The sequence below is a fragment of the Macrotis lagotis genome, chromosome 2 (assembly GCF_037893015.1).
Source record: "Macrotis lagotis isolate mMagLag1 chromosome 2, bilby.v1.9.chrom.fasta, whole genome shotgun sequence".
Lineage (NCBI taxonomy): Eukaryota > Metazoa > Chordata > Mammalia > Peramelemorphia > Peramelidae > Macrotis > Macrotis lagotis.
Window position 1 is genome coordinate 58,055,749 of NC_133659.1, and position 16,152 is coordinate 58,071,900.

At 40.1% G+C, this 16,152-nt stretch overlaps 1 protein-coding gene across 2 annotated transcripts in view; it reads left to right on the forward strand.

The window, feature by feature from the left end:
• The first annotated feature begins 13,859 nt into the window (after positions 1-13,859).
• Positions 13,860-16,152, forward strand: part of UCK2 (uridine-cytidine kinase 2) — an 85,270-nt gene continuing 82,977 nt past the window's right edge. Inside the window, exon 1 of one of the 2 annotated variants that reach the window (XM_074221882.1) lies at positions 13,860-14,135. In XM_074221882.1, the coding sequence (XP_074077983.1) occupies positions 14,037-14,135 (99 nt within the window). In that variant the 5' untranslated portion in view covers positions 13,860-14,036. Of the gene's footprint in view, positions 14,136-14,257; positions 14,540-16,152 lie in introns of those variants that run through there. The other variant, XM_074221884.1, reaches the window with a different exon arrangement.

Sequence of the window (16,152 nt, forward strand, 5' to 3'; positions counted from 1 at the left end):
GTTTTGATGATGCCACTTTATACTATAGCTTTAGATCTGACACAGCTAAACTACCTTCTTTTGAATTTTTTTAATTGGTTCCTTTGATATTTTTGAACTTTTATTGCTCCAGATGAATTTTATTACTATTTTATCCAACTTTATAGTTTTTTGGTAGTTTCAGTGGAATGGCATGGAATAAATTATTTAATGTGGGTAGAACTGTAATTTTTATTATATTAGTTTAGCCTAACCATAAGCAATTGCTATTTTTTCCAATTGTTTAGATCTGACTTTATTTGTATGAAAAATATTTTATAATTATAATCATATAGTTTCTGGGTTTGTCTTGGGAAGTAGATTCCCAAGTATTTAATGTTGTCTACAGGTACTTTAAAATGGAATTTCTCTTCCTGTCTCTTGTCCTTGGGCTTTATATTCAGAAATGCTGATGATTTATGTACATTTTTTTTGTCCTGCCACTTTGCTGAAGTTAATTGTTGAAGTAGTTTTTTAGTAGATTTTCTAAGGTTCTCTAAGTATACCATCATATCATCTGCAAAGAGTGAAAGTTTTGTCTCCTCCTTGCCAATTCTAATTCCTTCAATTTCTTTTTCTTCTCTTATTGCTAAAGCTAACAGTTCTAATACTATATTGAATAGTAGTGGTGAATAATTGCAGTTTCATTCCTGATCTTATTGGAAACGCTCCTAGTTTATCCCCATTACATATAATGATAGATACTGCTTATTATTTTAAGGAAAAATCCACATTCCTATACTCTCTAGCGTTTTAATACAATGGATATGTTTTATCAATTGCATTTTCAGCCTCTCTTGAGATAACCATATGATTTCTGTTGGGTTTTTTGGTTCAATTATATTGTTTTCCTAATATTGAACCATTCCTGCCTATCTGGTATAAATCCTTACCTGATCATCCTAGTAATAACTTGTTGTAATCTCTTAGCTAAATTTTTTAAAAAGTTTTTGCATCAATGCTCATTCTGCAATGTTCCCCAGTGTTCATTAGGGAGATTGGTCTATAATTTTCTTTGTCTGTTTTGGCTCTTCCTGGTTTATGTATTAGCACCATATTGGTATCATAAAAGGAATTTGACAGAACTCCTATTTTATACAATAGTTCATGTGGAATTGGAATTAGTTGTTTCTTAAATTTTTGGTAGAATTCTCTTATAAATCCATCTGGGCCTGGACATTTTTTTCCTTGGGGAGTTTATTGAAAGTTTCTTCAATTTCTTTTTTTTTGAAATGGGGTTATTTAATTATTTTATTTCCTCTTCTGTTTATTGGGGTGGCTTATATTTTTGTAAATATTCATCCATTTCACTCAGGTTATCAAATTTATTCGCATTTAGTTGGGCAAAATAACCCAGTTACCTCTTTAATTTCCTCCTCATTAGTGGTAAGTTCATTTTTGATACTGTTATTCTTCTTAGTTTTTAAATCAAATTAACCAAAGTTTTATCTATTTTTTCATAAAGTCAGCTCTTAGTTTTATTTATTAGATCAATGGTTTTCTTGCTTTCCAATTTATTAATTTCTCCTTTGATTTTTAGAATTTCTGATTTGGTGTTTAATTGGGTAGTTTTAGTTTGTTCTTTTTCTAACTTTTTATTTGTATGTCCAATTCATTAATCTTCTCATAGTCTATTCATATAAGCATTTAGAGATATAAAATTTTTCCTAAAAAACTGCCTTGACTGCATCTCATAATTTTTGGAATGAAAATTTTGCTGTCATTTTCTTAGGTGAAATTGTTGATTATTTCTATGATTTGTTTGATTCACTCAGTGTAAAATTAGATTATTTAGTTTCTGCAAAATGCTTGTTGATTGACTGGGATTGATTGAATTGTTTAACTGTAAATTCAAGGGTGGAGGTATGAGACAAAGAGAGGACAGACTTAGATTGCAGCAATGGCAGTTGTAAGGATAGATTTGGAAGCAATGAAGTAGGGGGAAACAGAAGGAATATTGAAATAGGAAAAGAAAATGTCTTGATTTATGGTACATGGAATTAGAACAGTTTTGAATGATAATAAAGTGAGTGACTGAAAAGAGTAGAGATGCAGGTAAGAGAAGTTGAAGAGATTGACCAGAGCATTTGTTTTTTAATTTTTTTGAAGGCAACAAATAACATGATTTCAGAAGAGCAATAATAATACAGGAGGTCGGGCGGCTAGGTGGCGCAGTGGATAAAGCACCGGCCCTGGAGTCAGGAGTACCTGGGTTCAAATCCGGTCTCAAACACTTAATAATTACCTAGCTGTGTGGCCTTGGGCAAGCCACTTAACCCCATTTGTCTTGCAAAAACCTAAAAAAATAATAATAATATTGCAGGAGGTCCTCTAGAATTGTGTTCATTACATTGATCAGAGTTCTTAAATCTTCCAAAATTATTTTTCTTTACAGTGTTGTCTTATGTAAATTATTGTCATCAGAGCATTTGAAAGGGTAGTTTTGTGAATTTAAAACCTCTAAAACTAAGACAGAAAAAAAGAATGTAACTCATGCAATGAAAAGTGATCTAGAAATTGATATATGATTACCTCAAGGATCTGAACAAAGGGCTGAGCTCTGATGTGATGTTTGTCCTTTGTTCACAAATGAAATGCATATGAATTGGATTGGAGTGAGGAGCAGGACTGTGCTAAATTACTACCTTCACTTTCTCCTTCAGAGCCATCTGGGTCCAGTGGTCAGACAGGAATCAGAATGACTGGAGATGGTCCTGGATTTGAGGCAATCAGGGTTAAGTGACTTGCCCAACACAGCTAGTAGGTGGCAAGTTTCTGAGGTCAAATTTGAATTCAGGTCCAAGTCCTCCACCCACTGCACCATCTAAGCTGCCCTTCTATAGTGCTGTTGGGCTCCAGGATGGAAGTGGGGGTGGGGGCAGGGAAGCATATGGTGTTTGAGTCCCTGTCTTTAAGGAACTTCGAGTCTAGTAAGAGTATATAACATTTACACAAATACTATAAAATCATGTGATTTTATTAGAAAAGTATAGAGTGCTATTGAAATCAAACAGTGCAAAGGTCATTTTTGATCTAAGGAATGCAGGAAAGCTTGCTGTAGTATATATGGTTTAAATTGTGCATTAAATGATTATGATTAGTAATTCAACAAGATGTATTTCCTTGGTTGGGAAGAGAGGAAGTTAAGCCAGAGCAGAGGGCTAGGTTTCTAAGTGGGAGTTTTTAATATGTCATAAAAGAAAAAAAAAAAGAGAAAACAGAGATGAGGGAGATATGAGACCTGTGCCTCTTTCTTTACCCCTCTCTCTGCCCTCCACCCAAGACTGGTTGAAGCAAAATCTGTGTTTCCCTTCAAAACAATGGGACAATATGAGATGTGATCTCTAAATATATAAGTTTTTGTCAGTGTATTTTTTTCCTTAGCCATTTATTCCAGTAGTTGGAGCATTAATAGAAAAATAGACACAAAAAAGTGTTTGAATCCTGTCCACCTTGCCTAGTTTTGTTTCTAATTTATTGTTTAGTTTTGTTCCTACTGAAGACTGCTTTTGAAATTCTCATCAGTATTTTTCATTTAACATGTCCTTATATTTCCTGGGATCACTTTGTTCACAGCTTGAAGGGAAGTGTGAAGGTTCTGGAAACTTCACAGTAAAGCATGACTTCTCCTAGTGCAAGACTGTGATCTCAAATCACCAACCTATTGTTTTTGCATATTGAAATCATCATCAAAAGCCATTTCATAATATGTCCAGTGGAAAAATTACTAAGAACGTGGGCCATTAAAAGAAACTGCCTAAAAGACATGATCCTAATAGGGACCGAGTTTATATTCCTATGCCATCAACTTGATGCCTTTCACCATTTTGTTATCTCTCCATGTCAGCAATCAATATCCTTTCTGTAATTTGACACCGAGAACTGAAACAACCCTTCAGATAGAACTGTCTAGGGCAGAGCTCAGGGAGAATATTATCTCTGACCAGAGTAGAGCCACTGGTACTAGAGACTTGGGAATGAATGGGAAAAGCATCTTATGACAAAATCCAATTGATTTATTTTCAAATACTTGTATAGAAAAGTACAGAATTTCAGATCTGAAAGGGATTTCCTTGACAGGTTGTCTAGAGCCACATGGATCTGAAGATTCCCTCTGTGAAATTTTGTAAACAAAAAATCACCTAACTTTGACTTGAAGATGACTAGTAAAGAAGGACCCATGACTTCTTCAGAGGGTTAGCTCTAATTGTGAATAGTTTTAATCATGGGGTATTTTTTATTTTCATCAAACTTTAGCTTTCCTTTTTTGCAATTTCCATCTATTGTTCCTAGTTCTGCCAAGAGAAAACAAATTTAACTCCTCTTCCATAAAATAATTCTTCCACTATCATGTCTTCCTCATTAGTATCTCTTACTCAAGTTAAATATTTTATATTTAATTCCCATTTAATAGCCATTCTTTAATTCAGAGTATTTTAATTAATAACTGTTTGATCCTGAGGAAGTCACAACCTCTTTGAATTTTTTGGTCATGATGGTTACCTAAATAGAGGCAGATCACCCTGTTCTTACATACCATTATAGCAAAAATTTGAAATTTGAACCAGACTAAATTTAAGAATTCTAATGAGAAACTACAATGGTGACTTCTTCTATCTCAGAACTATACAAAAACATCAATCAGACACTCATTGTTGAAAAGGAGCACTGGTAGCTTGCAGCTTTTCATCACAGGATCAGAGATGGACCAGAGATATATATGAAGTGTGCAAATATCTATGCCCAGAGGCAACGGAGTGGGGACTCCTTTATAAAATCCTAGGTTGGTAGAAACCCATTACATAGAAGACACCAGTATGGTAAGGCAATACTGCAAGACAGCATGTGGACTCTGCAGTTTCTAACATTCTGTTCTTAAAGATTCAGAAGTGACTGGCCCTAAAAGGTTGAGGTCAGCATAAGAATCCAGGAGAACCAGAGCAAAACTAAGCAGAACTGATCACCTCTTCCACAAGAATAACAAGGGCAGGGGCGGCTAGGTGGCACAGTGGATAAAGCATGGGCCCTGGAGTCAGGAGTATGGACTACCTGGGTTCAAATCCTGTCTCAGTCACTTAATAATTACCTAGCTGTGTGGCCTTGGGCAAGCCACTTAACCCCTTTTACCTTGCAAAAACCTAAAAAAAAAAAGAAAAAAAAGAATAACAAGGGCAGAACCTGACTCTGGCCAAAAAAATCTCAATTCCATAACTAAAGTTGGAGTAATGGGTAAACCAAAGAAGATATTGATCAGTATGCGTATATATATATATATATATATATATATATATATATATATATATACATACATACATACATATACACATACACACAAAGAGAGCAAGAGATGATCTAAGAGATCTTAGAGATACAGCTAAATCCATCCCAACAAGCATTTATTTAGCATTTATGATGCATCATTTCACTGTACATAGTAGAGGACTGGAACTACAAAGAAAGGGAAAAACAGACTGTTCTCAAGCAGTTCAGGATCTAATGGAAGAGACAACATGCCGACAACTTTGATCAACTAGGATATAGAGTGTTTTCCGAGGGAAGGCACAGAAAGTCATCAACATAGAGATGATAACTCAGTTCATGGGGTTAGTGAGGGAGAGAATATGAAGAAAAAGACAACTTGACTCCTTGTATCACTTCTGATTAAAAAATCTAGAAGTTCTGATGCACTTTTCTATTTCCAGATTTCATATTGCATTTTTTTCCTTGCCTTTACATGAATGACATGGCATTCAAATTTCTGATTGTACATACTATCCAGGTGGTCCAGTGGGTGCCCTGGAGTCAGGAAGACCTGCAATTTGGAATTATGGTCAAAGGACCATAACAATGTGCAAACCCTTTAACCCAGCAATACCACTACTGGATCTGGATCCTGAAGAGATCATGAAAAAGGGTAGAAAAGCCCACATGTACAAAAATATTCATAGTAGCTCTTTATGTAGTGACAAAGAATTGAAAATTGAGGGATTACCCACCATTTGGGGAATGACTGAACAAATTGTGGTACATGTATGTGATGGAACTATTGTTCTTTAAGAAATCCTGAGGGAGGGGTGGCTAGGTGGTGTAGTGGTTAAAGCACCAGCCCTGGAGTCAGGAGTACCTGGGTTCAAATCCAGTCTCAGACACTTAATAATCACCTAGCTGTGTGGCCTTGGGCAAGCCACTTAACCCCATTTGCCTTGCAAAAACCTAAGAAACAAAACAAACAAACAAAAAAAAGAAATCATGAGGGATGGAATTTCAGAAAAACCTGGAAAGACTTGCATGAATTGATGCTGAGTGAGATGAGCAGAACCAGAACATTATACACACTAACAAAAACATGGGTTGATCTTCGACCATGATGGACTTGTTCATTCCATCAGTGCAATAATCAGGGACAATTTTAGGGGATTTGTGGTAGAAATTACCATCTGTATCCAGAAAGAACTGTGGAGTTTAAATAAAGACCAAAGCTTATCTTCAATTTTTAAAAGTTGTCCTTTGTATTATGTAATTTTGCCATCTTTAATGTTTTCTTTCTTCCTTTTGGATCTGATTCTTTTCTCACAATACATTGAATTTCAATATATGCTTATCATGGATGCAAATGTACAGATTATCAGATTGCCTTCTGTTAGGAAGGGGAAGGGAAGGAAGGGAGGCAGAAAAATTGTAAACTCAAAATCTTTTCCCCAAAAAAAGATTAAAGAAACTACCATTGTATGTAATTAGAAAACAAAATATATAATAAAAAATACTTCCAAATCTGCAATTGTTTATTTTACATTTTACATTCTGAAAATATATATTAAGAAAATATATATTACATTGCAAGTGAACTATTAGGGTAAATGATGAATTAGGGGCAACCATCCAGCAAAACCTTTCCAACATTCTCTTCCAGAGAACTTTAACACCTGAAGTTAAATTTTGGAACAGTAATGAATAGTAGTAATAGTAATCAAATATTGTGGTAAGATATTTTTCTGGCCTAAGAAACGTTAAGAGGTTCAAGGAAAAGTCTGTGACACCAGAATGAAAGTCTGGTAGAACCCTGTCCCAAGTCTACATGGAGGGAGTGGCCACAGCCACAATAACAGTTTTAGCAATTTTCAGCCCAGAGAGGATGAAGGGGTTAGGAAATGGATTACAGGAACCCTTTGCTAGCCCTGGTGCTGATTGGCAACTCTGTCACCCATATGCAGTTATAGGGTTGCAGTTCCAGGGTAGAGAGGAGTGCTTGTGGTTGGTCTCGATGTAGCAGAGGCCCTGATCACAGCTCCAAAGTGAAGTATTAGGGCTTGTGGCTATAGGGGACCAGAGGGTCTTCTAGAATACAGAACAGAGTGCAGACCAGGAAAGCAATGACCATAACTCTCCCCAGATCACACCACCTTGGAAGCACCTAAAAACCTGCAGACCTTTCAAACTAGCTCTGAAAATAACTGTATAGAAAAAACCTGAAGCCTTGGACAGTGCTTCCCTTCTTGGGTGAGCAGAGCTCAACTTTAACATCATAGATAGATCCAAGTCAAGAAATAGGCTTAGAAAAATGAGCAAGTAACAAAAAAAAAAATACTTTAACCATTAAAAACTACTATGGTGGCAGGGAGATCAAGATATAACCAAAAGAAGAAAACAATATGAAAACACCTACAAAAAATCTCAAAGAAAAGTACTAATTGGGTCTAAACCCAAAAGGAATTTCTGGAAGAGTTAAAGAAACAGATTAGACTTGTAGAGGAAAAATTGGGAAAAATAAAAATTATGAAAATGGAATTATTAGGCTGATAAAAAGAAGTATCAAAAACACTGAAGAAAATAATATCTTAAAAAAACAGAATTGGCTAGATAGTGAAAGAGGCACAAAAATCTACTGATGAAAATAATTCCTTAAAAATTAGAATTGGCCAAATCTCAGTGAAGAAAATAATTACTTTAAAATTGGGCAAGTAGAAGAAAAATGATTCCGGGAGACATCAAGAAAGAATAAAATTAAGTCAAAGAATTGAAAAATAGAAGAATATGTGAAATATCTTGTTGAAAAAACAACTAATTTGGAAAATAGATCTAGGAGAGATAACTCAGAATCATTGGTCTAATTGAAATTTAAAAAATTATCAGAGAAAACTGCCCTGATATATTATATCCAGAAGGTAAAGTGGAACTTGAAAGAATCCACTGTCACCTGAAAGAGATTCCAAAATAAAAGCTCCCATAAATGTCAGAGCTCCTGGGTTAAAGAGAAAATACTTAAAGCAGCTAGAAAAACAAATTCAAATGTCATGGAGCCAAAATCAGGCTTCTAAACATTTCCACATTAAAGGATCAGAGGATTTGGCTTATGACACTCCAGAAGGTAAAAAAGCTAGGATTACAACCAAGAATCACTTACCCAGCAAAAATAAATGTAATCCTTCAGGGGCGGGGAAATGGATGTTTAATGATTTAGAAGACTTTCCAGCATTTCTGAATTTGACATTCAAGCAGAAGACTTGAGAGAAGCATAAAAAGTTAATATGAAAGAGTAAAAAAAGGACTTAATGAATTGGAATTGTTTAAATTCCTAAAGACTGTGGGGAGACAGTGGTTAGCAGCAAAATAGACTTTTGAGGAAGGACAGGATAAAAATACAGAAGTTGAAGAAAATGAACTGAAGAAATATACACAAATGATGCTCACTGTGAATAGAATGAACTTGCCCTTAAATGGAAGCAAATAACAAAATGATTAGAAATTAGAATCCAACAATATGTTGTTTATAAGAGACACATTTGAAACAGAAGTTCACACACTTTCCCCTTTTTATCTTAATCAGAATTGTTTCCCCTTTGTATATTCAGAATTTCATTCTTGGAATGATTTGGTTAGAGTGCTGGACCTGTAGTCAGGAAGGCCAAGATTTGATATCCTGCACTGACCTGGGATCAGTCATTCAATTTCCCTGAGCTTCAGTGTCCTTATCTGTAAAACAGAGATAACAATACTATTAGACATACTTAACAAACATGAGGTTCAAATGAGATAAATTACATAATACATTTTTCAAACATTAAAGCTTTCATCATTTTCCTTCAGGCTGACTTCCTCTAGAATTTTTGGCCATGGAAAGCTGCCTTATCCTTTTTGAAATATATTCTCTCAAAATCTAATGTAAGTATCAGACTATGCTTGGCTTTCTTCTCCTTTTGCTATCTCTAAGTCTAATAAATTAACAGTATTTTGTCATGCTTCTTCTTTAAAGTAAATTCCACTGATAAAAATCATGCCAATTTCTTCCTTTTTTTTTTAGGAGGCAATCAGGGTTAAATGATTTTCCCAGAGTCACCCAGCTAGTGAATGTTAGACCAGATTTGGACTTAGGTCTTCCTTACTCTAGGGCTGATTCTCTTTCCACTGTACCACTTAGCTTCTGCAAAGTCATATTAGTTTCTGATACTGAATCATTTGACAGGGCCAAGAACTTTGGTGGCAAAAATTTTCCTTTCTGGATCTTTTGTAGCTGAGACTGTAGTACTTGTAAGAGCAATTTCCAGGCTGCATTTCTGCATGGTAGTAGAAGGCTGCAGATGCTGGTTTGGAAGCATTGCTTCTTAGGTTCAGGATTCTGGACTGGCTTCACCAAAGTTGGAGAGGAGATGGTGATCAAGATAGTTGGTAGATAGACTTGCCTAGCACATGCTTTCTCCTACTTATCCTTCTTGGTACCCTGTTACCTTGCTAGGTAACATATGTGTCCTGTGGGTAGCAGTTAGTTGGTAGCTAGATGGGATGGCTGACCTCTTCTCCATAGGATTTGCTTCCCCAAGACTAGAAGCAGAATTGGATGTCTAGGGGCTGCTTCTACTCCTAGGGCTTCTGGACCTGTCTATGTACTAGGCTCTGTGGATACATCAAAAGCAAACCAACTAACAATCTCAAACCCAAGCTGGTCCCTACTCAAGGAGCCCACATTTTAATGACACAAGATAGATAAAATATAGGCATTTGTTTAGAGTCACTCTTAGAGAATGCACTAACATTAAGGGCAAGATTGTAGAAGATTGGATTTTAGTTATGCTATGTAAGAAGTCAGGAGATGCAGATGAGCTTGGAGAGAACTCCAGGCCTAGGGGGACAGCCATTGAAAAGTTGAGAGATAAAGTGTCTTTATTCAAGCAAGGAGGTCAATGTCACTGTATCACAGATTATGTGATACAGAGTATAAGAGGGGAGTAAAAGTAAGAATTCTGGAAAGATAGGGTCAGGTTATGAAAAGCTTTAAAAGTCAAATAGAATTTATTTTTGATCAGGGATTTATTAGTGAGTTACTGGAACTTATTAAGAAACTGTGATATGGGCAGACTCGTGCTTTAGGATGATCAACTTAACAGCTGAGTGGAGGCTAGACTGACTTGGTAGAGAGGCTTGAGACTGGCTAATACAAAAGCTCAAATATGCAGTGGTGAGGGCCTGCAGAAGAGGAAAGAAGGGAGCTATAGCAAAGTATTGTGATGATGGGATTGGCAGGATTTGACAACAGATTAGCTATCAGCTGTGAGAAATTGGAGATTTGGGCCCCTATCTTTATTCTTGTCTCCTTTTCTTCAGACTCTGCTAGTTCTCAGCTTTATTTCCTTCAATTCTTAAGTTCTCTAACTGGGATGAATTAGAGCTGCTGCTTTTTACAGGGTCAGGGGAGATCATAGTGGATGTTCTGGACAGAGCTCTGTAGATTTAGGATTCTTTAAGCCGGATCCAGCAGAATATTAAAGAGCCAAATCTTTGAAAAACAAAAACAAAAACTAGGGACTATCCTAGGCAGAGGGGTGCCCAATTCCCTGCCCCCATATGGATGGGCAGAGTCAGTGTTTGTTTTATTGTTGCAACAGGATTTGGAGAAAAGGGAAAGGGTCAAGTGGACCAGTGGAGTCTCCCTAGCAGGATGGAATTCCCTGAGTAAGGCCCCAAAGCCCAATCCAATAGGTCAGTTTGTCCACACTGCAGAGAGTATCTAGGTTAGTGAGTCAGAGGTGCTGATGAGGGCATAATGGATTAATGTCCTTCACTGTTAATTTATAATTCTATTATTTTGTGAACTTCTTGCTCTTTGAATTCAGCTTCTAACTATTCCATCTCTGGCATATACTTTGTGTGTGTCTTTTAAGAGTTAGTGGAGATGAGACAATTCTAGTTCTCATTCATTTGACCTGGAAATCCATACATTTTCCTTTGTTTATCTGCCTTGTACACTGAAGGGCTTCCTTTGAGCAGTGAAGGTTATGTGGACTTTCTGTGTGATCCTCTATGATACAAGTATGGACCTACCTCCTCTTACAGCCCTCCCTTGCTTGGGTCATCTTTTAGGTTTGTTCTTATTCACATTTAATCATTACAAATATTTTTATTTCTCCCAAAACACCATTCACATTCATATCTCCTACTCACATGGTCACTGTCATTCAGGCCCTCACTACCTGACTAGTCTTTGCAATGGCCTCCTAATTGGTGCCCCTGCAGCAAAACTTTCTCTTTTCTAATTTGTCCTTTACATGGTAGCCAGGAAAAAAAAATTCTGAAGCACAAATCCATTTTTCTCTCCTGTTCAAATGTACCTAGGACATGGTAAGTGCTTCATAATTGTTTGTTGACTAGAATAGAAAAAGGAATTATATATATGTATATATATACACAAAACCATGAATCTTGATTAAATTTGTCATACATGCAACTCGCTTTTCTTTTAAAATGTTTAATAAACTCAGCATGTCATTTTCAAAGTTGCGTTCCCCTTTCTGGTCTCCCTTCACTCTTTTCTGTTCCAGTTAACATGCTAGAGGATATCTGTGTAGGAGCTAACATCCTCTGGCTCTACTAGGAGCTTCCCATACAAACAAAGGCAAGCCCCAAAGCTGGCTCTCGGGGAGCTCAGTCTAATGGCTCACAATATGCAAATAACTGTTCAGATTGGTCAGACAGTAATCATTTATTAAACATCTACAATTTGTCAGGCTCTGTGCTGAGCACTGGAGAGGCGAACAAGAAAAAGAAACCTTTAATTACCTAGCTGTGTGGCCTTAACCCCGTTTGCCTTGCAAAAAAAAACCTAAAAAAAAAAAAGGAAAAGAAACCTTGCCCTTAGAGAGCTTACAATTTAATCAGAGAGTAAGCAAAAGAATACTGAAAAGGTGGGAAGAAAGGAAGGGCATGATTGAGAAGCCATAGAAGGCCAAAATGAGTGTAGCTTAGGTGCATATCTGAAAAGGTTAGGAAGGATTTTAATCACCAGAGAATTTTATATTTGATCCTGGAAATGACAGAGAATCACTCCAGTTTTGGGAGGTGGGGTGGGGGGAATATGATTAGACCCGTGCTTTAAGATCAATTTGAAGATATGAGGGAAGATTGACTGAAATAGGGCTAGACTTGAATACTGGAGACAAAACAGCAGGCTGCAGTAGTCTAGGTATAAGGTGATGAGATGAGAGTGAGGTAAGGGTGGTTGCCCTGTCAGAGGAGAGAAAGGGATGTATGAGAGAGATATTTTGAAGTTAAAATTGAAAGAATTTGGCAGATTGGATCATGGGGGGTGAAAGATGGTGAGGAGTCAAGGGTGATATCTAGGTTTCCAGGCTGAGTGATTGGGATTATAGGTGGTTACCCTGGGATAGCAATAGAGAAATTAGGAGGAGGGGAAGATTTGAGGGTATAGATAAATTCCATTTTGTCCAAGTCTACAGGAGTTTAGGGTTGAACCTGTAGTTCCGAAGGTCATCTGCATAGAAATAATCATTGAAAGCCTGGAAGTCTTGCAATCTAATTAGAGATTAAGGGGTGAAATAAAGTAGATTAGAGGTTTCAATTGATTTATCATGAAAACCTAAAGAGGCTTTCAAGAAGAAGAGTGATTGACAATGGCAAATGCTTCAGAGTTCAAGAAGAGGCCAGCTATAACCAAAGGAATTTCAAAAGTGTGAATCTTGGGTTAACTAGGTAAATTGATGAAAAAGGTTTTTTGGGGGGGGGGATTGGGTGGGTGGGGGAGAGAGTGGAGCTGAAAAGTGAAATTACAAATAAGTGAAAGAGTGACATAACTATTTTGGCAAACACTTGAAATAAGCAAATATTTTCAGAAGGCAAACGCGGTTTTGTCCCGGATTCTCCAAGTATGCATATTAACCCTTTGCTTTGCTTTGTTCCTCCAGGTATTCACATTAACACTTTGCTTGCCTTTGTTCTCGTGCATTTGATGTTAATTAGGTCCCAGCAATTAGAATGGGTTTAAGTAACCGGGTTAAAGGATGGCCCACCTTTGGAAACCTCTGTATTGTTTATCGTTATAATGATAATAGATGTATTGTTATAGTATTATGTAAACATTTCACCTTCTAGCTTTTTTTTTTACCTCCAGGACAGGAAAATAAAACGTTTCTTTTCCTCCTTTACTCAAAGCTTGTTAAGAAGGGGTTAATTCAATAAGCTCGGGCTTTCTGATGAGGTGTCAAGCAAACACCCTTCCTAGAGACCTCAGCTAGCGGGAGATCTGGAAGACAGGGGAGGGGTTCAAGGCGAGCCCACCGGACTGGGCAGCCCTTTTCCCCAGGCGAATAAACTGATGAGATTTTTCTTCTGGACTGGAGGGTGGATCGCGATGACCTCTGGCTGGGATGTAAACTAGGCTGGGGCGGGTGATGGGAGAGGAAGGCTCTTGACTCATCAGATAAAGCCAGCCTAGCTGGAAGGTTCAAAGAGACCTAGAAGGAGGAGGAGGAGGAGGAGGAGGAGGAGGAGGAGGAGGAGCAGCAGCAGCAGCAGCAGCAGCAGCAGCGGCGGCGGCAGGAGGAGCAGGAGCAGGAGCAGGAGCCGGAGCAGGAGCAGCAGCAGCAGCAGCAGCAGCCCATCGCCCCAGCAGAAGCTGCAGCCGCCGCGGCAGCCACGGAACAATAACACCAATTAACACCCAGGGGCGGCGGAGGGAGAGGAGCATCGGGACCCGGAGGGAGCGGCCAGGAAGGAAGGGACTGGCTGGAGCCATGGCCGGAGACAGCGAGCAGACCCTTCAGAACCACCAGCAGACCGGCGGAGGGGAGCCCTTTCTGATCGGCGTCAGCGGGGGCACAGCCAGCGGCAAAGTAAGGGGCTTCGCTTCCCTTTTTTGGGGGGGGGACCCCCCTCCCTATTTCCCACCCCTTGGCAAGAGCCCCCGGGCCGGCCTCCCCTCCCCCAGGCTGCGCGCGCGGTGGGGGAGGGGAGCCGTGTCAGTTGCAGCAGGACCGCGTGGCTCCTCGGACCGGCCGTGGCCGCTCCCCGCCGCCGGCCGGGGGCACCCGGGCTCTCTCGGACCCCCCCGCCCGGCTTTTGGGGGGCTTGTGAAGGCTCGGGAAAAGACCCCCCCCCGCGAAGGGCTGCGGGCGCCCCCGGGGCCAGCGAGCACATGCCCTTTTCCCCTCTTCTTGGCCGGGCTCGTTGCTTTGGGGGTCGCGGTTGGGATGGACCCCCCTTTTTAGGTTTCTATGGCTTTGGATAGCGGATGTCGGTGAGGGAGCCGGGGGGGGGGGTCCTCAGCCCCGGGCCTTGCTCGGATCCGAGCGCCGGAGCTGTGCCACCCTGGTGCCCCGGGCGGAGGGGGCAGGAAGCTGGCCTGGCAAGGCTGCCGTGGTGGCGGGAATGGGGGGCAGGGGAGGAGAAGGGCTCGGCTTTTCTGCCCGGGTGGGACTGCGGAGGGTGAGGGAAAATACCCACAGGCCCCGCCGGGTGTGCGCCTGTGTGCCACGGCAGATGCAAAACTCCCGAGTGCTACCGCCCCCCCCCGTGAATATTCCCGATTTCAGGGTGCAGTGTGGTGGGCTCCACGGGCACAGTTGGCCAGGCCGCTGCCTGGTCCGTCGGGTCCGGCACACGCTCCTGAAGCCCTCCCGGGAGGAGGGCATGGCCTGAAGGAGGCCCCCCAATCCCCGCGAAAAGCCGGCAGCCGGCTTTGTTTTGTCCAAAAGGTCCGAGGCTGCCGGGAAACGCGATTCCCCAGCCGCGGCCACCAGGTTGCGGGTCCTGCAGGTGAAGGGGCCCCCCTAAACTGCCTTCCAAGACGCGGCCGCTAGCCCCCCCGCGGGCCCTGACCCCCTCCTCACCGGACCCGCAGCAGTGGGCCCGGGCGGGAGCCTGTCCTGGGGAGCCAGCCGCCTTCTCGCTGGGGCGGGGGCCGGGCGCCGGGCTCCGCTTGGCGCCATGTGCTGGGAGCCCCGGGCTCACTCCTTGCTGTGCCTCCCCTTCACCCCGCCTCCCTCCATTTTGGCCTCTCAGCTTTTTCCCTCCAAGCTTGGAGGGAGATTTGGCAACTTGGGCTCCCAGGGGCTTGCGAGCGGTTGCTGCAGGAGAGTTGGTGGGTTCCGCTCGACTGCCCTTCCCCGAGGCAGCCCTCCTAGCAGCCGCCCCTTAGAGCAGCTGCTCTGAGGCCCAGCCCTCTTAGGCTTTAAGGAACACTTGGCACTCTTTAAACATTTTTAGAATTATGCACTGTAAGACCTTAGAAAGGGTCTTTAGAGATCCTCCAGACCAACCCCTTCAAATTCACAGGTGAGGAAATGAAGATTCATATCAGAATCTTCCCCACAAATGTGGTTTTGCTATTGTGACGGATAATTAGGTCTGATGGAAGCAAAGTGTAAAAAAGCCCTAGTCTTGATCAAGTTCAGCCACTGGTTTGGAGGATCCTGGCTATAGTTATTTCACTTCTCAGTCTCAGTTTTCATATCTGTAAAATGGACATTACCATAAGTGCTTTATCCCTCTCAGTGGATGTTGCTTTGAAAATTGACTCATATACATATATGAAATATATTATATATATAAATATATAAAATATGATATAAATATAATATAAAATAATGTATATAAGATATATAATATAAAAATATTATATATATAATATAGTTTCAATTTGTATTTTAATATTTAGAGTTGTAATGGAAAAAGTATCCTAAATAATCCACCTAGACAATGCTTGCAGAGTTAGAGTTACGCACTTTGTTAAAAGTGCATAGCACATTCTGGGAACTTTTTAGCACCTAAAACTAATTCAGTAGAAGATGGATTTATGTGTTTTTATAGATGTATCTATTATTTCTATATTATGTTTTATTTTTTAATTTC